We start from the raw sequence: 21,734 nt of genomic DNA, 5'->3' as shown, positions 1-21,734 counted from the left end.
CACTGGCATCATGGACTTGCCATCTATAAAAGCCGAGATTGGAGTCAGCCTGGGAGAATGTCCTATCTGTTATGAAGCTTATGAGACCACTTTACGGTCACGAGCACCCAAAACTTTGCAGTGTGGCCATACGCTGTGTCTGCACTGTCTAATAAAGCTGGTTTGCCACAGCTTGCTAATGACCTTCGTAGTGTGCCCATTCTGCCGCAGTGTCACCATGATACCAGAGGAAGGGGTCCAAGGCTTAAAGACGGATGAGGAGACCTCACACAGGTCCAATGTGGCTACCATGTTCAGTACCACCTCTGATGATGCCTTATCTCAAAATTCACAGTTTTCCAGCCCAAGAGTGTCTTTTTCTGAAGGCCATACTTCATCACCTCGACTATCAATCTTTACAGTCAGTGACGTCCTGGTCCCTGACCAGGGCCAGATATGGGGAGGAAGGTACATGCATGACATTCAGAGCACTTATCTCCTAGGAATCAGCCGTCGAGTAGCATTGTCCCAAGTCCATCCTTTTCCAGCATCAAATTCTTTCTCTGCGCACTGCTTGAGACTTTGCTTAGCTTTGGGACTGATCATAGGTCTTGGTTGTATCTTCTTCATTCTCTTTTTTTTCAAATAAGCAGGAAGTCTCTACAAACAAGACATCAAGGAGGAAGGTGTGCCATCTTGTCAAGGAAATACCAATGATAAAACTGTGAAAAGCTTTGAAAACTTCTCTGAACTAAAGACTGTTCTAACCATGCCACATCAGGTAACACAAGCATACTCCACTAGCCAAAGAGGTGCTATTAGACCCAATTCAATTTTAGTACTTCATTCTTTGAATAGGTTGTATAGGCTATATATTCCATTCAGAGCTGGTGTGTATAGTGGTCTGTTGGCTATAAAATGGAAGCACCTTCTTGACAATAATGACTGCAAATCTTGCTTTCACACCAGGATACACGTCAGATACACAAAACAATGTCTATGACTTGTTTGATGTGTAGATACATAAATGTATTTACATTGATATACACAGCTCTGTACTATTTACATTCACCAAAATGCACAGGTGAATCTTCCACAGTTATTTTTGTCACCTCAAAGTTAAGTGTTGGTTTGGATGAGACAAACTGCATTAAATTAAAAGTGTACAAAAAAAATCCTCCTTCATTAATTTGCCTATCATATAGTTTTATTATCCGAGTGGTTACTTGGCAATTACAGTTCCTTGTTTGTTAACCTGCTACAATCTTACCCCAAAGCACCTGCACCAGACATCAAGACAGCCAAGCTCAGCCCTAACCAGTGTTTTTCACATTCTGGGTGGAAGCCAAAAAGGATTAGCTGTCCATATTTCTGGACAAAAACCTTGAAGGCTCTATATCTTCCAAATGCTTTGAATAAACTACAGTACATAAACTACCATGATAGGCAGAAACATACTATTTTTCTAGCACAGCCCCAGACCTGGGTTCAAAGTATGCAGTATCATTCAGGCTCCAAAATTAAACTTGGAAAAGAGAGACCACATTCCACAGTGACTGTCAGAGACTCGGGCCCCGTTCACACCTAGGCGATCTGAATCTTCTTGCGATTCCAGAATTGCGACTAGTCGCGTTTGCAATGTCATTATTGTTTATGCCAGCTTCTTTTGAGCAGAGAGAGGTCCATTCAAATGAATGGTGCTGCTCCGAAAACACTCCATTAAAAAACACAAAAAAAAAAAGCTTAAAAAAAACAAAACAAGCTGCAGCAGGTGTCGCTGCGCTACGCTCAGGTGTGAATGAAGTGTTAAGCTGGATCGTGGATACACATTACACAGTTTTTTTTTTCCAATTTCCCTTAGATTTACCTTCAACTATGTAGTGCAAGGGCCTGCCTGACTGCATACACATTGAAAGTGTTTAGGTTTGACCTCATATTATATGGTTTTGGTAAATATAAAGGAAAGTTGTACAAGAAAATTGTGTAATGTGTAGCCAGCTTAAGGCCGGTCATACAATTTTCTTTTAGATTTACCAAAATCATATAATAATATGAGGTCAAACCTAAACACTTTCAAATTGTATCCAATCAGGCAGGTCTCTGTACTACATAATTGAGGGTAAATTTAAAGGAAATTAAATAAGAATATTGTATAATGTATTGCCAGCTATAGACAGTTTGAACTATGGTATGGGCAGGATGAACATACTCAAGCTGATCGATTGATCAACTTGGGCACAACCAGCCTGATGGATTTTACCTGCGATTATTGCATGTGGCTGTTATAGCTTTCAGAAATAATAATCACTGTCTTCTCCCACCATCACACTTTCATGCTAGTTAATACTGTGTTTTATTGTGACAGATAGAAAAAAAAAAAAAAAATTTATATATATATATATATATATAATCAAAAAAATAAAAAAAAAGTGGGCATGACCTAATACAGTAGGCTCAATTTCCAAAGCTTTAGCACAAGGATAAAGTGCTCAGATTTAGCCATAGGATTCATTGGACTAATCTGAAAATAATTGTCGTCATTTTAAAAATAAGTCTAGTTATCCTGGTGTGTTAGCTTTGTAAATTGAGCTATATGTATGTTTAATTGTGTAATCTTTAGCAGAGTTCTAGTCTGAATAGGTGTGTGCTGAGCTTGGCTTTTTCATATGCAGGGTAAATAATTAAAAGTATGTGATTGCTACAGGCAACACCTATGCTTTTCTTTCAGACATTCTAGATCTATGTGTTATTCACGGTCTGTCATGTCACTATGGTAGCCTGTTGGGCTGAATAAATAAATAATCAGGTACCATTTCCTGTATTGCTGTGTCACTGCATAAATTGTGATATTACACTGTACATTGTCTACTGCTATAAAACAAATAAAACCCTGCTATGATAATGCTTTACAAATGATCTATCCCCATTTAAAAAGCTGAGAAGTCAGGAACAGAAAAAGTCACGTTTCATTGTTTTGACTTGATAAATGACTGGCTGCACATCATATTGGATTATTTAAAGGATAGGTGCGCCCAAACACTAAAATCGCTACATCTACAGGCATCCACGATCTAACACTAACCTATCTAGAACTTCACTGTGGAGGCGGGTCCAGAGGACACATCCCACAACGGAAGCCCCATAGTAAGTCTATGGGTGACGTCACCTCCCATTCATTTCATAGCCGTTGTGGGCTGTGTCCTCTGCAGAGCTTCCGCCGCTGGAGACCGGATCGGATTATAAAAAAAAAAATTAAAAAAAAAAAAAGGTATGTATACTGATTTCTTCTTTACAGGGCTAGATAGGTTAGTGTTAGATCGCGAATGTCTGTAGATGTAGTGATTTTAGTGTTAGGGTGGACTTATCCTTTAATAGTACAGAACAATGGTCTAAATGTGGCTGCTCTTCTTAGAAGTATAATGTGTTTAGCTCTTAAGGCTTACGGAGCAGCACTTCTTTTGCAGTGTATTAGGGAAAAAATAAAAAAATAAAACACTGGGGTACGAAATTAGTACCTCAACTTCCAGGACAGCACATGAGAAAGGCTTTACCTACCTAAACCTAAAAGGAAACACATCATCTATCAGCAATCAAAATAGTATAGTTCCTAGGCAAGAACTGACAACAGCTAACATGATAACAATACAACACAGAACAAAGGGCAGGAATCCCTGCTGTCCTGGAAGACTTCTAGAAATGCAGTTACCAGGTAACTAACTCTGTTCTCCCCAATCATCTTCCAGGATAGCCCATGAAGACAAGCAAGAAATAGCCTCTTGGGGTGGGGGCTACTGCATACAGGATCTGTTCCACAAGGCTTAGTCCTGACAGGAGAGTAGGACACTCCAGATGTGTTACTGAACACCTCTGCTCCCATCTCACCAACACCCAGGGAGGAAGAGCATGGGCTACTTAAACTGTGCACCACCCCCAAATCAGTAGTATACATCAGGGGCTCAGCTGGCCACCGAGGGCTCCCCACTACCCCCAAAACCTCCTGGGGCAACACAATAGAGGACTCTAAGCCTGACAACCTGTGACTAAGAAGGTGATGGGGATACCAACAAAAGTTAGTCCTAACCAAAAAGCCTAGATATGCAACCCCTCCAAGTGCACAGTTCCTGAAATCATGGGGTAGCATATACCAAGAGGCCCCTGGAACAGGCAAGAAGGCCTGAGGGAAAATAAAACCAGGTTTGATGTTCCAGAAAGGACAGAGAAAAGACCATTTGTTGAGGAGACTAGATGACTATGCTCTTCTTATAAATCCTGCATAATGTGTTTCATGTTTTAGGCAGGCCAAGCCTCTCTCATGTGCTGTCCTGGAAGAGGATTATGGAAAGCTGTGTTCTGGGAATAAATAAAACACTAGAGGTATGTTTTATAAAGCAGAGAATCTCACATTCACTACAAATGAATCTTCCTGATGCATATGTTTTAAACGAGCCATTAATCTACCACCAATGAATGTAAGTCACATTTACTGCTTTATGTTAATGCCCCTGAGACAAAAGACCTAGTTCCCTGTTAAATGAGAGCAATTTAAGGGCTAGTTATTTGGTTCATCAACAGAATAGAGAAATGCTTCATCAGCTCATTTTATCCTCTTGCAGAGATTTCTTCATACTTTATGTCAAAAATCTGAAAAAGAGGAAAGTTTTTTTCTAGAGTTTAATTTACCACTTCTAAGTAAAGTAGCTAAATGGAAATTGATCCTCTTACGGGACTTTAAAGGGAACACCTACTCACAGGTCATAAAGAGTATGAAAGATGTAAGATTGTATTCAAATGATAGAGTGTTTATTAATAGTATAGATCTTCAAATGGATCTGTGGTACATGGGGTAAATATGCAGCATACGTGATACATACAAAAAGATAGCAATACAAAATGCAAAAAATTCACAATCATAGAACTCCAATACACATGAAATACATATGCGGGCAGTACCCGACGCGTTTCAAGATATACTCTTCCTCAGGGGTATCAGATTGGAATCAGCAAACAAAAGGTATGTCATGTAGTATTGCTTGGAGGGCATGTGTCTAATGCTGCATCCATATTAAAAAAGGGGGGAGAGAGGGGGGTATGGGGGGGACATAACACCACTGAACGTAGAGGTATTTCCTGGTCCACAACCCGCAAGGCTTGTGTGCCCACCCAAGGCGCGGTCACCAGGGGGGAATTCCCCAACAGAGGGCGTCAAAAAGGCTACCAGTGAGAGGGATGATCTTGGGAGGGCTCCAGTCTGAGTCAGCCCGTCAGTGATTGATTGATATGATTGTGAATTTTTTGCATTTTGTATTGCTATCTTTTTGTATGTATCACGTATGCTGCATATTTACCCCATGTACCACGGATCCATTTGAAGATCTATACTATTAATAAACACTATCATTTGAATACAATCTTACATGTTTCATACTCTTTATGACCTGTGAGTAGGTGTTCCCTTTAAAGTCCCGTAAGAGGATCAATTTCCATTTAGCTAGCTTAACTTGGGATGTGGGTTCACCCTACCCCTTAGACCAATTTAGCACCAACTCCTGTTTATACTTCTAAGTAAAGAAGCTTTTACGGAGTCAGTATAGCAGTCAAAACGATTCCATCATTCTTGCTTGATTGTTTTTTTTGTATTTTTTATAATATTGAGAATGTTAATAGGAGAGATAAGAACACTGAAAAGTGGGTAGGAAGGGAGCCGTGACGAGGGAGCGGGGCCGAGTCACCCTGTCTGTGTCAATAGACGCAGACTGGGTGGCTTGGGAGTGAGCACGCATGGGTGCCCCCAGGAAAAGTGGCTTTCCCTGCGGGCAATCGCAGAAGAGTAGGGGCCTGGATCGCCTGCAGGGGACCCTAGAAAAGGAGGATCGGGGCTGCTCTGTGCAAAATCATTGCACTGAGCACGTATGACATGTTTGTTTTGTATTTTAACTAAAATAACAAAGGTTTATAATCACTTTAGGGTAAAACCTTTTATTTTGGATAGAGTAAAAGAGGGTTATAACCTTAGTAATTTTTTTTTTGCTGGGTCCCATTTGGGAAATTTCCCTTCATTTCCTGTCTTACATGCAAACCAGGAGAGGAAATCCCTCCAAAGTGAGGGAATCCCTTGTTCTCACCAGGGTCACAAAAACTACCATTTGAAGATTTTTTTCTCTACTGGCATTTTGGGGACAACCCAAAACTTCAGATAGTCTTTTACTTTCAAGGATAACGTTAGGCAGGACAAATAGGGTGACTCTCCCTAAGGCTTAGTGTCAAACTCAATTTTGTCGCAGGCGGCATCAGCATTATGGTTGCCCTCAAAAGGCCAGTTGTATTTGTAAGACTATATAAAATTTATCCAGGGCTTTTTTTTTTCTCAGAGAATATGCAAAGGAACTCAAACACCAACCGCCCCTGCTGAACCACATCAAACGGCGGGTGTGGCCAAATTGCAACAGTCGGAGGATCTTAAAGGGGCAATAAATACCAGGAGTGCATTATGTACGGAGGTAAGGGATGCACTTTGTGCAGAGTTCAGGGGTGCGCTATGTACAAAGTGTGGTTTCAGGGGTGTGCAATGTACAGAGTTCAGGAGTGTGTTTCGTACAAAATGCACTCCTGAACTCTGTACATAATGCAGAGTTCAGGGGTGCTCTATGTACGAAACACACCCCTGAACTCTGCACTATGTTTGTAGTGCAGAGTTCAGGGGGCCACTGTGTACAGAGTCAAGGAGTGCGCTGCATATAGAGTGCAGGGTTTCATGTTCAGCTGTCTTTTACAGGCTGCCCACATTTCACTTCCACCTTTCCTCAGCTATGACCTCAGCACTCTCCCCCATCTACCCGGCCTGGCTCAGCTCTAGCATCTCCTGGAAGTGAAGATGGCTCTGCCACTCTCTCTCAATTGCAAGGGGATCATTGTTCTGCATCTGTACACCCAGGCACAGATGGATATCACAGTGTAGCTTACTAATTGATGTCCCCCATCCCACACTCCCTTGTCCATGCCATGAGGGCAGGGCAGGCAGGTATCTGTGAGACTTACTGCAAGGAAAGCTGTCCTTATAAACACAGAAGGCTTCTGTGTTTACAAGTGACAGTAGTGAGCGGATGGCAAGAGTCGGAGGTGGCAGAATGACTTGGAAAAAAAAACAAAACAAAACCCTGGGTGTGAGGGCCACATGAAATGGCCTGGCAGGCAGCATTCAGCCTGGTGGACCTTGCATTTGACACATGTACCCTAAGGGGAACACAGCAATAAAAACCTGACAGGTGTTCTAATCCCTCTCCACTCTATCCAAAAAAAAAAAAAAATAAGGTTTTGCCTTTAGGCTTTGGGGTGCAGACACTGAAACGACTTGCAAAAAAATTAAAAGACCTATACAATACCAGAGATTACATACACATTGTCTAGTGACAATTATCCAAGATGGAAATAACACAGTCATGTTATTTTTTTTTTATTTCAGCATAATGTGCTTCTGGCTATTAAAAAGAGGAATTAGTAGATAATAGTAATACAGATATGATCAGAAACAGTAATTGCCAATTTTGATTGATGCTGTGATTGGATGGCACCAAACAGGACACAAAAAGAGGAACCATTTTTCTATACTGTGTTGCTGTCAAGGCCTGCTTTCAACCACATGTTGCACTTTAGAAGAACCTTCTGAATTGCATTAAGAGTCCCCACCTAACTACTGCAGTGCATTTTCTGTTCCGTCTACTTCTGGACATCTTTTTTAGAGAATTTTAGCAGAACATTATGAGCCACTTTGTCCTTCCTGCAATGTGCTGAGGGTTCTTGTAGTTTGGCACTGCAATACTGGTCTGGCTGGTTTTCCTGCAAAGCATTGTGGGTCTTCACATTGGCCTTTGCAAATATCCAGTAGTTCAATCCAGTTTCCAAGATGGCCACTACAATGAGTACATAAGACAGAAATAGGCTTTGCATTCTTGGCTCTAGCACAGTCAAGCAACACAGAGATGGCTCTGCAGGTTCCAAAGTGCAGAGGTCACGTTAGGACCCACTCTGTCCATACTACTGTTTGCCACAAACTTCTGTGCTTAGGTATTGAGGCTCAGTCTAGAAGTGTCGTCTCCAAGATGGACACCGATGTCATTCTTATCCTAACCAATCCAAGTCATCATCTTCGTCATCATCGTCGCCAAAGAGAGGAGCTGGAGGCGGGCAACCCTTCATACTCTGGAAAAACAACAAAACACATGCAAAATTATAAGCAAAGAATCTAAAAAGTACAAAAACGTAAAAGCGAAGTTTGGATTTAAAAAAAACCCAAACCTTTATGCTCATTCAGGTGGACGCAGCATTGATCAAACGCTGCATCCGCTGGCTCTACACAGAGATTAAAGACCGCAGATCACTCAGTTCTCCCCCTCTGATCTCAGCAGAGAGCTGGTGACTGTCAGTCACTGTCAGAGAGCTCTCTGCTCTGCCCCTCCAGCACTGGGCTGTGGAGAGGGCGGGAGGGGCTGGCTCAGTCTACCAGCAGATCACTAAGAGGCTGAGCCAACTGCCAGTCCAGGCTGGTTTTTACTGAACCGGCCAATGCTGCCCGATATTCGGCCCATGTGTAACTCATTTAGTTGACTCTTCCTCTCCAGCTTAGGCCATAAAATATGGTTACCTACTTTGTCCAGAAGTCTACTTTAAGCCTAGGTTAACACTGAAGTGATGTGGGAAAGGCATCGAATTCTGTGCATTTCCCGCACCGCATTGAAATTGTGCGGTGTCCATCCAATCTGTGCTAGTGCTGCTTGAAAAATGCAGTGATTGCCAGAATTGGGTTGTATGAGTGTTCACATTCACGTGCGGAAAAAAAAAAAATAAATAAAAAAGGGTCCTGCACTATTTTGGTGCGGATGCAATGCGATTTGAGCCATAAAAGATGAATAGCTCAAATCACACCACACAGACATTGCATGTGATGTGCACAGGAATGCGGTGTGATTCCTGTGCAAATCACATGCGGTGTCCTGCACCGTACAAGTGTGAACCAGGCCGGAGATAGGGTAGGGAAGCTAATCTCAGGAGAGCTACTGGTTCGCAGTGTCTGGCCAAGATCTTGATTATCCTGCTTGCTGAAGTGGATACTGGTGGCCAGTAATTCTTCTGATCTAGCGATAAGCTTTCCTACACAGATTCCAACAGGAAAACTCTATATGGAGTTCAATCAAAGTTCTCATCTTAAAGTGGTTGTAAACCCTAAAGCCTGGTACACACTAGCTGAATATCGGCCGGTTCAACAGAAACCAGCCGACATTCGGCTAGCATGTACATCAGCCTAACATAACCTCGCTTCTGTCAAATGGACATGCTGGAAAAACCACATCCAATCGGCATCTGATCAGCACTGACAGCCAATGGCTGCAAGCGCTGAGTGATGTGTTCTGAAGGGGGGGGGGGGGGGGTTGGGCCCTGTCAGAACACAATAGCTCAGAATGGAAATCACTGTACTGCCGTCGCATAGTTAGTACAACAAGCTTCTCTGCTGGGTTAAAAAAAACAAAAAAAAAAAAACAAATAGTGTGTACCAGGCTTTAGATATCCCCAGTGAAGCGACTGGCCTCAGGTGATACACAGAGATGAAACAAATCCTCCTACATACGTTGCATCTGTTTATCTACAGTCTTCTCTACAACTGTTCAAAGTCCAGAATTTTTACAACTTGTGTAAAAACTTTCAGAAAGCATGGGGGCGGGGAGGAGACGAGAGCTTATTGGAGGGAAGGGACACACCTTCACACAGCACACAGGAACAGAGATGAGGCTGTTAATCAGCTGGAGATCCCTCCCCTGTCACCATTTTTCTCTTGGTGTCAGGAAAACTTGTCAGAAGTGACTCATGCAGATAGCAAAAGGAACAAGGCAGTAGACAGAAATGACACTTAGTGTTCGGCATTGAGATAAGTACACACTATAGAGCAGGAGTGTCCAACCTGCGGCTCAAGATGGCTATATATCCAGAACACCACAAATATGTACACTTGCTTAAAAATGTTTTTTTTTTTTTTTTTGGGGGGGGGGGGGGGGTAATTTTCTGTAAAATTGTGTTTACACATAGAGAACACATGCAGCCAAAGAAAAATTTGAGTGTCTCTTTACTGGACTTTTAGAAGTTTAATCTTCCCAAAGGAAACTCTCCCACTCTTCACAATCATGCCTTATTCATGTCATCAGTTTTTGGCAGCACCAACTATTTTCCAGGATGAAGTCACACGAAGGGCAAAACTAGAACCAAAATATCTGATGAGGACCTTGGGAATTCATTGAGAATTGCTACTTCATCCATCCAACCAGATATTGATGCATTAGTTTATCAAATGCTGTATGAAATATCCCACTAGATTTATAATGCCCTCTTTTACTTTTATAAATAAAAGTTTTATTAATCAGCTAGACAGATTATATGTATAGGTGATTATTAACTTGTGATCTGCCCGACTTCTTTTGCTCATCAGCTATCCTTATTGTTGGTGTATTTTATGTTTGGCCAAAGACAATTCCTCTTCTTCCAATGTGGCCCAGGAAGGTCAAAAGGGTGGACACCCCTGCTATAATACGCTTTGTTCAAATTTCATGTCTGAGGTTTACAACCACTTTAACTGAAGCACTGATAAAAAGGGGTGTTTTTTTTCTGACCCCTGAAACATGTTGGCTTTTTTTTTTGTATAAACTATTAAATAAATTCAGACTCATCCTTTAGTGCATGTTGTTTTCTGGTAACCACAGTTATTACCTTTTTTACCACTTGCCCCACCCTATTAGATCATAAGCTTTTATGAGCAAGGCCCTCTTAACCCACCTGTATTGTAACTGTACTGTCTCCCTTTATATTGTGCAAACTGTTGGCACTACATAAATCCTTTATTATAATAATCTTAATAACAATAACCTGCTGGGGGTAGCTACTGGAAGGTAGCCTTGTCTGTTGTGAGCAGCCTGACCTGAGCCAGTGAGCTCTCCAAATGTTTTTGTCCTCACAATACTTTGTACAAACTCACATCAAAGTCCCAGGGCCTCTCGGATGCCTTTTTTCTTCAAGTCACGTGACCAGGTCTCTTCCAATCAAAGAGCTCCCACTGCTTGAACTCTCCAAGACACGGCAAGATTCATGCTGCACCCTGCATTTCATGAATGAGTAAAGTGCAGGCTGTGGTATGACCGGACCCTCTCTCCCCCCTATGACTATACGAGGACTCAGGCCCCAGCTGTGTTCCTAATAAATGTTAAAAACTATTGTGAATGTAAATTCTGGCCTCAAGGAAGCCAATTACAGAGACAGTTACATTATTTCCCCCCACAGGATAAGATGGGTAGTGCAAAGGGATTTGAAGCTTACCACTTCCTCCTCCTCTTCCTCTTCTTGCTTTGTCTTCTGTTTTGGAGAGGACTCTTTAAACAAATCTTCATCATCAGACTCTTCTAGACTGAAAAGAAACAGGAAATTTGGTGACTAATTTATTAAAAAAACAAAAACAAAACTTTTACTTTGACGATTAGCTGTTACTAATATCAGTGCCCTGATTATCAGTGCAGCCCTATCAGTGCCAATCAGTGCAGCTCATCAGCTTCATCAGTACCTCGTCATCAGCGTCGCCTCATCAGCACTCATCAGTGAAGAGGAAAAATCACTTATTTGCAAACTATTATAACAAACAAAGAAAAAAGGTTTTTTAATTTAATTTTCTGTCTTTTTTTTTTTAATTAAGCAAAAAATGTAAAACCCAGTGGTGATTAAAAACAATCAAAAGAAAGCTCTGCCTCAAAAGAATGAAAAATGTCATATTGCTAATATTGTTGCATGACTGCGCAATTGTCAAAGTACAACAGCAGTGAAAGCTGAAAATTGGCCTGGGCAGGAAGGGGGTGAAAGTGCTCGGTAGGCAACTGGTTAAAAAAAGCTACTAGATTTGCAGAAACAAGCAGACTGCTGAAACCCCTCTAAGATTAATAAACTGCCTATTGGTTGCCAAAAAATCTGAATAGACTTTAGGTTGCTAAAGCAAACACACCAGGATTTTTACTTGTCATCCACTTCCCATCCGTAGGACGCCATATGATATCCTTGAGTTGAAATGATTATAATGGGATGATGCCTGCAGCTACAGGCATCATCCCAGTATTCAAATTTTCAACTGACAATTCTCTGTAATGTAGAAGTGATTTGAATGGCTATACAGTCACTCAAACACTTCTACAGGCGGTGGCGGAAAGGGGTCCCCTCCTGCTCCCCTGCCTTTACCGGGCTCTTACATCCGATCGTGGAGCCTAGTAACGATTTAACCACTTCAGACATATTCCTTAGGAAAGGGGAAGGAACAGAAGTTCCTGCCCCTTTTCTGTGATATCAGGAACAGGAAGCATGACCGTTATTGGCTTGTACAGCATTTGATCAAACCAATCTCAGTTTGATCAGATGTTTGGAGGCCAGAGGAGAGAACTAGGGTCTAAAAGACCCCAGATCTCTCCATAAAGAGGACCTGTCACAGGTGATCTCACCACACGTTTGGTTTTGCTGTGAACGTCAGCGTGAGGGAAATAATTCTAGCACCAGAGCTAGCACCTATGTAACTCTAAAATGGTAACCTGTGAAGGCTTTTAATAAATAGCATCTACCTAAACACCCAAGTGAAGCAAACACAATTTTGCTTTTTCTCAAAGCATTCTTTGGGCGACAGTGCAGGCATATGTGGTATAAACCCTGCCCTTAGGAGGAGGGACACTGAACAAAAGCAAATGGGTATGCTGCTCCATATAGGAAGTGAGGTCTGAGTTTTAGCTCAGTCCCTAAAAGGCTGGAGATTTTTTTTTTCTCCTTTGCTTTCCAAGCTGAGTATTTACTCTTTCTGGTTTTCATGAAACTTTTTGCCAATGCTCCTAACAGTGTTAATAGTGGGCATAATAGTGGGTGTTTCCCAAATCTTTGGTGTGAAATTTTGTATTTTGCGGTATAGTAATCTAACCTGAGCTCTGTCCTCCCCTCTGGCTTAGCAGGACTATGAGTTACATGGATTCCAGTTGATCCAAGAGCAGAGGTCTCCTCTTTAGGCGGGACTGGGCTTCTACTATCATCATCATTTCTTAAAGGTGGCGGAGCCTCTTGCTTCTCCTCTGTAGCTGTGAAGTCATTTGATTGCTGCGACACCTCATTCTCAATAATATTCTTATTGGAAAATGTGCATGATTGAGCACTGGAGCTTGGGGAAGGTTGCTCTTGAAGAACATCTTTTTCACCCAACGTTACTTGGTCCTCTGCCATGCTCGATTCAGGCGTATCACTGGAAATCATGTGAACAAGAGCTGATGGAGCATCCAGATCTTCCTGGATGACCTTGACAGGTATGTTTTCACCTGCTTCCTGTAGCTCTGTAGACATAGAGCCCATTTCCTGATTGCTTACGGTTTCTGTAGGCTCTTTGACCTCCTCGTGATTCTCCTCTATAACACCAGGGACTTGCTCCGAAGTGGAAGTTTGGTTTTCCTTGACCTCTGCATGCACCTCACCTTGATTTAATATTTGTTCTCTCTGTAGTGCAGGCTGATCCACAACTTCAGTTTCTGCACTTTCATCTTCCTCCTCCTCTTCTTCGCCACTGCTGCTTGCTGCTACTGTCTCCTCATTCTGTGGCTTACTTAATAGCTGTAGTGTTGTTACCTGGCAGAAAATGAAATTACTACATTAGTACAAATAACAAAACACCCACACCTAACCATGTTTTGTTACACTTATGTATTTAAAAATGGTTATAAAAACAGTTACAATTTATTATTAAAGCCTAACTTAAAAAAAAAAAAAAAAAAAAACCCCAAAAAATACATATGCTTTAAATTTCATGTCTCGATTATTTCATCCTGTTTCTTTAAGCCTTTCGCCACCCGGGCCTGCGCTTGGTATGTGCACTATGTTGGTGTGTATTGTGATAAAATGATCCAGGAATACATTTTATCACAACACATTTTGTGTGGGGCGTGGCCAAGATCGGCATGTGAGAGGACGTGTCTCTCACAGATCCGTGTTTGATCCTGCTCTGTGATCCTCCCCCGTCATCATTACCGCCGCTGTTTTCAGCTCCACAGCTGACAACTGCTCCTCTGTCTCACCCGGTTTCCCACCGCCGGCCCTCTGCACGAGGGGATTGACTTAAAAGCCAGGAAGAGTCAGCAGGCCTGGACTCCCAAGATGGCTCTGCCGCTGCGGCCCTGGCCCAGCATACTCCACGAGCTGCAGAGAAGCTCAACAATAATAGTATCAGAAAGACCCAGAAAAACAGATAAACATGCTGTATTACACACAAAAACTGACAGGGAATGCTGAGGCAGATTGTGGGGAGAATATGAAGAAGGCCGGGCCTGCAGATCAGCATGCACAAGCAGAGAGGGGATAGAAGATCTGTTTAGTAGCCCTGGTGATACTGATGACACAGCCTCTCCTATTCCCCTGCTTGCTGACACTTTACAGGATGAACTGGAACAGCTTACTCTGGCAGAAATACTGCGTGCAGTGAATATGTGCACAGCATCGATCAACACATTAAAAGATCAATTTGGGGGTCTGTGGGTGGAGGAGTCGCTGCTGCGCCAGGACCTTCAAAAGATCTGGGAGAGGACAACTGTGGTGGAGAGTAGAGTCAGTGATATTGACGACAAGCTGCCACCTATGGCTAGGGAGGCCTGGGCGACTCACCAACTGGCACAAGACACTAATAACAGGGCAGAAGACATGGAGAACCATCTGCGACAGAATAATGTCTGCATTGTGGGGCTGCCGGAAAAACCCTTTGTAGAAGGCTGGTTTATAGAAGTGTTAAGGATGGAGGCTTTCTCACCTTTTTTTTACTGCTGAAAGAGCTCATCGCACTCCAGGCTGACCACTTCCTCCGGGGGTCCTCCCCAAAATCCATATTGGCTCAACTTCTCCACTATCGTGACCGAGAAGCTGTTTTGAGGTGTGCAAGGGAACATGCTACCATTCAATATAATGGCACCAGAGTGTCTTTCTATCCTGATTTCTCTGTGGTTTTGCAGAGAAGCCATGCTAAGTTTGTGGAGATAAAGAAACGCCTGCGTAATTTTCAACTTACCTATGCTATGTTATACCCTGCAAAAATAGGATTTTTATTACAGCTTACCTGTAAAATCCTTTTCTTGGAGTACATAACTGGACACAGAGCCTTAAGTAATTTTTTAATGGTTTATGAGCCACCTTCAGGTGTTGACACTGGTAAACCCAATCAAAGGAAGTTTACTCCCTATATAACTCCTCCTCCTTCTAGGAGCACATCAGTTTTTGTAGCAAAGCAATTATTATTATATTATTATACAGGTTTTATATAGCGCCAACAGTTTGCGCAGCGCTTTACAACATGAGGGCAGACATTACAGTTACTTGTATCCCAAAAAAGAGGGGAGGGACCTCTGTGTCTCATGATGTACTCCAAGAAAAGGATTTTACAGGTAAGCTGTAATAAAAATCCTATTTTCTTTATTGTACATCATGAGACACAGAGCCTTAAGTAATTACTTAATGGGATGTCCCATAGCAATGCCACATGAGGGGTGGGAGAAAACAACCCACAGGATACACCCAGACTTGAGGATCTATACTGCTGCTTGCAGCACACTGCTCCCGAAGGCGATATCCTCATACCTCCTTACAGCCACCTGATAAAATTTTGTGAATGTATGCACTGAAGACCAAGTTGCGGCCTTACAGATCTGAGCCATGGAGGCCTGATGACGCACTGCCCAAGAAGCACTAACCGACTTGGTAGAATGCGCCTTAACTTGAAACGGGGGAATCTTACCCCTTAAATCATAAGTTTGAATTATCACTTGCCGAATCCACTTAGCGACAGTGGATTTCGAAGCTGCCTGTCCTTTCTTAGGACCCTCCGGCAATAAATAAATAATAAATAAGACATCAGTCTTACGAATCTGAGCAGTTTTCTCTAAATAGATTTTCACTGATCTCACCACATCAAGACAATGTAGTGATCTTTCTTCCCTGGAACATGGTTTTGGAAAAAGCAATGGCAGGACATTATCTTGGTTCAGGTGAAAACCTGAAATTACTTTTGGCAAAAAACCTGGACGAGGGCGTAACACCACTCTGTCCTCATGAAAAATCAAATATGGCTCTTTACAAGAAAGAGCAGCCAATTCTGAAACCCTCCTTGCTTTGGATATAGCAGCCAAAAATACCAACTTCCTTGTCAGAAGGACTAGGGGAATCTCCTGTATTAGTTCAAATGGCTGTTTTTGTAACACAGACAAAATTAAATTTAAGTCCAAAGGATTCAAGGGAGGTTTGACGGGCGGATCGAGCCACGTCACCCCTTGTATAAAGCCCCGGACTTAAGAATGAGTAGCAAGTGATCTTTGAAATAAGACCGATAAAGCTGAGACTTGACCTTTAATAGTACTTAAGGCCAATTTAATTTCTACCCCTAATTATAGAAAAGCAAGAATTCTGCCTATGATATATCTCCGAGGGTGACAACCCTTGGATTCACACCATGAAACATAAGCCTTCCAGACTCTATAATATATAGTTCTGGAAGCTGGCTTCCTAGCATTAATCAGGGTAGAGATAACTGACCCGGAAAGCCCACATTTCTTTAGAATGTGGGTTTCAATAGCCAAGCCGTTAAATTTAGAGACCGTAAGGAAGGATGGAATATCGGTCCCTGTGAGAGCAGATCTGGCTGTAGTGGGAGGCACCATGGGCCCTCCACTGCCATCTTTACGATTTCTGCGTACCATGACCTTCTGGGCCATGCTGGTGCCACCAGAATTATCGGCTTTCTTTCCAGCTTGATCCTGCAAAGAAGTCGAGGCAGTAACTGAATAGGGGGGAATGCATAGATCAGCGAGAACTGATCCCATGGGGTCACTAACGCATCTGTTCCGCATGTGAATGGATCCCTTGTTCTTGCCACAAAGTTGACCAACTTCGTGTTGAACCTGGATGCAAGAAGATCCACGTCTGGAGTCCCCCATCTTTGACAAACAGCCCGAAATACGTCGGGGTGAAGAGACCGTTCCCCTGGGAATAACTGACGGCGACTTAAGTAGTCCGCTTGCCAATTCTCTACTCCCGGAATGAAGATTGCAGAAAGGCATGGAACATTCCTTTCTGCCCAAGTTAGAATATGGTTCACCTCTCTCTGTGCTGAGAGACTTTTGGTGCCCCCTTGGTGATTGATATAGGCCACAGCTGTGGCATTGTCGGATTGAATCGTGACAGGACAATCCTGTAACCTAAAAGTCCAGGCCTTTAGAGCCAGACGCACTGCCCGAATCTCTAGGATATTGATGGGCAAGATTCTTTCGGTTCTTGACCACTGTCCTTGGATAGTTGTCTTTTATAGTACTGCTCCCCAGCCTGAAAGGCTGGCATCCATCGTTACCACTTTCCAGATGACTGGTCTGAAGGATTTTCCTTTCAGCAGATTCTGGGTTAATGACCACCAAGTGAGGCTTTGGGCCACTCTTGGGGACAACCGCATTGGTAACTCTAAAGCTTGAATTGTTTTGTTCCAAGCAGACAGGATACTGTTTTGCAACAGTCTTGAATGGAACTAGGCATAGGGAACTGCTTCGAGAAGCTACTATGGTTCCTGGCAACCTCATGCAGAGGCGAATGGAGGGATTGCCATTTGACCTGACCCTCCACACCAGCTCTCTTATGGAATTGATTTTTGCTTGAGGCAAGAACACCCTTTCCTGGGCTGTGTCTATGATCAGACCCAAGTACTCCAGCCTTTTTAGCGGTATTAAGGAAGATTTCTCTAGGTTGAGAATCCAACCCAAACTTTTCAGATAGTTGGTTGTAGTGCGTACACTTTGCTCCAAACGAGTCACCGATTGATCTAAAGTAATCGATCATCTAGATACGCTACGACTGTTATGCCCTGTGCCCTTAACCTGGCTAGAGGTGGGGCCAGCACTTTAGTGAACACCCAAGGTGCTGTGACTAGCCTGAAGGGCAGGGCTACAAATTGGAAATGCTGCTGTTCTAACTCGAACCGCAGAAGCTTTTGATGAGCAGGAAATATAGGGACATGCAGATATGCATCCCTGATGTCGATTGACGCCAGAAGTTCTCTTCCTAGAAGGATAGAAACTACCGACCTGATTGTCTCCATGCGAAAGGAGCGGATCTTCAGGAATTGATTTAGCTTTCTTAGATCTAGAATGGGTCTGAGGTCTCCATTTGGTTTTGGTACCATGAAAAGATTTGAATAAAACCCCAGACCTTGCTCTTTTGTGGGTCTCTGTATGATCGCCCCTTGAGATATTAATCGGTCTAGTGCCTGAAACAGAGATTGTTTATTCTCTGGATCTTTGGGAACGCTTGATCTCAGGAAACGAAAAGGTGGAAAGTCCCGAAATTCCAGCTTGTACCCCAGCGTTACCGTGGAGATGACCCATCTGTCCTGAATTTCCTTTTTACAGACTTCTGAAAATTGCAGAAGACTTCCCCCCACCTTGGTGAGGGGGGGTGCCTCTTCATGATGATGCTTTAGGATTCTGTTTTGCAGATTTCCTACCTCAGGGCTTCTTTTGAGCCTGGGTCTGACCCTGAGGTTTTCCTCTAGAATCTGACGGCGGAGGCCGTTGCCACTACCTAGAGGTGGAAGCCCCTGGCGCAGGGGAAAGAGCACGTTTAAATGCAGGGCATTTATATTTTCTTATGACTGGTAGGAAAATACTTTTCCCATCAGAAATTGTCTTGATATATTTATCCAAGTCTTCTCCAAACAGTCACTCCCCATGAAAGGGGAACCCAGTTAGGAGGTTTTTGCATGGTGTTTCAGCTGACCAATTTTTCAACCACAGGATTCTGCGCATATATACAAGCATAAGCGTAAGGCGGGATGCCTGGTGAATAGAGTCTTTAATGGCATCTATGGCAAAACATAATGCCTTAAGTAGTTCAGCCAAATCCCGAGCTTGTTGTGTAGGAAGCTCTCTAAGGGCCTGTTTAAATTGGTCCTTTAGGGATTGGCAGATGCCTATCGTGGCGACTGTGGGCTGAGAGACGACACCTGCTATGGAAAAAGCAGATTTTAGCAGGGATTCCAACTTCTTATCTGTTGGATCTTTTTTAAGCATCTGTGCATGGTCTACAGGACAAGTTAAGTTATTATTCACATTGGAAATCGCAGCGTCAATTGCTGGTACTTTCCAACTTTTGGTGAATTTCTCCTCCAAAGGATAGAGAATTGAAAACCTCTTCTTAGGAGGGAGAAAATGTTTATCCGTTTTATCCCATTCCGCAAATATAAGCTGCTCAAGTAATGCATGTGCAGGAAACGCATGCAAAGGATGGGAAGGTTTAAAGAACCTAAGGAAGAAGCCAAGTTTTCATGAGACTCTGTTAGAGGCAGCATGAAAGTGGAACGAACCATTTCTGGAAGAGATTGTATCAGCAATTTTTCAGATTGAGAAGCTGAAAAAGGTTCATCTACCGTTGTTTCCTCTGCAGAAGAATCATCGGTTTGTTTCTCTTCCTGATCGACTGAGGGTAAAACCCCATCGTGTGCCCACTGTTCCCCTTGCTTCAGCTTTGCAAGGGGGAGGGGGACCTAGTATGCTTCCTATCCATTTGAATGGAGGATTAAAGCTGCTAATCTTTCTTCCAGACCCTGAAGGGAGGAGGAAAGGGCATCTTTAGTCATGTATACAGGTGCTGAGATGTGAGAGGCAGCTGCACCATCAATTTGTTCCAATGGCTCACTTTGAGTTGCTATAACTGGTAATTCAGGCGAGGATGACAGCATGGAAATCCAGCTGGAAATCCCAATGCCTGGGAGTGAAACCTTTACTCTTTTACAGAGGCGCTATATAAATTGCACTAGACCATTGAAAATAGTCATGACTTTTTTTGTTTTTTTTTTGTTTATTTATGTAGCGAAAAAGGTCCATATGGACCGCCAGTGAACATTATTACACACAAACAAGAAAAGAAAAACTTAACATGTATCAACAGGTATATATCATGTCACATGACAACATACAATCATTGTAACTTAGCAGTTGTGTCGTATATAGAAGGTATGTTCTTTATTTCCCGTTGAAACTCGTATAGCATCATTTTGCAAATTTAATCTTGTGATAACCGTTTCTAACTTTATGGAGTCAGGGTTATTATAGTCCTACTGGGCACAATTGTGTTGTCAAGCAGTCCCTCAGGACCAATTCCACTTCTTTTCGTTATTTTGGATAGTTGAAAGAGATAAAGAATATCTAGGTGTTAGAGGAAGCGGGGAAGAAAAAGGACGGAAAGGGGGGTGAAATGGGGGGGGGGGGTAAAGGGTCCCCACTGGTATGTATTGATATTAGTTACCGTCTAGACTGTGTTCGAATATCAGGTGGGCAGCTTGTTAAGTCAGACCGTGGTTGTATTTGGTGGAGGTGAGGAGGTAATGCCTCTTAGTGATTGGCCTTCTGCTGAGTAAAAACACATGTTCCACAGTTGCCATGTTTTGGAGAATGTCTCCTGTCTATTTTGGGCTGTGAGGATGAGATCCTCCATGTTTCTGATTTCCTCCACCTTTGTGAGCCAAAGTTCAATCGAGGGAGGGTGTGGGGATTTCCAGTTTAGAGGAATGCAGGCTTTGGCTGCATCCAATAAGTGTCGGATCACAGATTTTTTGTATGTTCGTTCCGGTATATTTGACGCATGTAGAAGGAAAAAAGCTGGGTCGTCTGTTATTGTACGTTCAGTGAATCTTTGGACTGTCTCTCTAATTGTTTGCCAGAAATGTGTTAGTTTGGGACAAGTCCAGAAAATGTGTAGAAGGGTTCCCTTATCTGATTGACATCTCCGCCTGATACAAGCCCGCCTCGCTCAAACAGCGAAAGATCCCGTCATTGAGACCTGGGGTAAATTGAGGGTTACCCAGTATAGGGCGTAGTGGGGAGTTTTGGGTAGAGAGAGATGCCTGAGACAGGAGGCGAGCGCTGATTCTGGCAGTGGTGCCGATCAGAGGATGCCGTGTAATCTGTGCAGGTAATGCGGTATAACACCATGGGGCTCTACCCAGGGGTACCTTGCTTTGCACCTGTTCAATCTGTGTCCACAGTTTAGTCTTGTGATATCGGCACCAATCCACTAATCTACTCAAATGAATTGCATAGTAATAGGTGCGGACATCCGGCAATGCTAAACCTCCGAGAGGTTTAGGGAGGATAAGTATTTTTTTTGCGAGTCTAGGTCGCTTCCGGGCCCAAATGAATTCTGTGAAGACTGATTGTACCTGCTTAAAATAAGTCGCAGGTATCTGGATAGGTAGAGCCTGCATGAGATACAGAAATTTGTGGAGTCCCGTGTGCCATTGACTTAGTAGTGTTTTGACCTTTTTTAGGAGGGGTGGAAAATTAAGTTCGTATAGTTTAAAAAAGTTTTGTGGGATTAATGTGCCTAAATATTTCAGTGCTGTATTGGTCCATTTTAGGTTGAAACTCGATTGGAGATGTTTTAGTCGTGGTTGGGGTATCTCGACACTCATTGCTTCCGATTTAGAGAGGTTAATTTTTAGGTTTGAAAGTTCGCCATATTTTGTAAATTCTCGTAGTAGGTTTGGTATGGATATGGTAGGATTTGTGAGTGAGAACATCATATCATCGGCGTATGCCGAAAGCTTGTGTGGGGACCCGTCTACCTCAATGCCGGTGATGTCTGGATTGAGTCTAATATGGCATAAAAAGGGTTCTAGGGATATGGCAAAAAGTAAC

General features: G+C 42.9%; 1 protein-coding gene across 2 annotated transcripts in view; it reads right to left on the bottom strand.

Annotated features, from left to right (window-relative positions):
• Nucleotides 1-7,413: 7,413 nt before the first annotated feature.
• Nucleotides 7,414-21,734, bottom strand: part of FKBP15 (FKBP prolyl isomerase family member 15) — a 121,828-nt gene continuing 107,507 nt past the window's right edge. For both annotated transcript variants that reach the window (XM_073599853.1, XM_073599854.1), the window contains 3 exons: nt 12,956-13,647; nt 11,332-11,419; nt 7,414-8,175 (listed from right to left, as the gene is read on the bottom strand). In XM_073599853.1, coding sequence (XP_073455954.1) covers nt 8,095-8,175; nt 11,332-11,419; nt 12,956-13,647 — 861 coding nt within the window. In that variant the 3' untranslated portion in view covers nt 7,414-8,094. The remainder of the gene's footprint in view (nt 8,176-11,331; nt 11,420-12,955; nt 13,648-21,734) is intronic.

Source organism: Aquarana catesbeiana, linkage group LG09, assembly GCF_042186555.1.
Source record: "Aquarana catesbeiana isolate 2022-GZ linkage group LG09, ASM4218655v1, whole genome shotgun sequence".
In the NCBI taxonomy this organism is placed as follows: Eukaryota; Metazoa; Chordata; class Amphibia; order Anura; family Ranidae; genus Aquarana; species Aquarana catesbeiana.
Note: the sequence above shows the minus strand (reverse complement) of the source record. Positions and strands in the feature narration are given on the sequence as shown.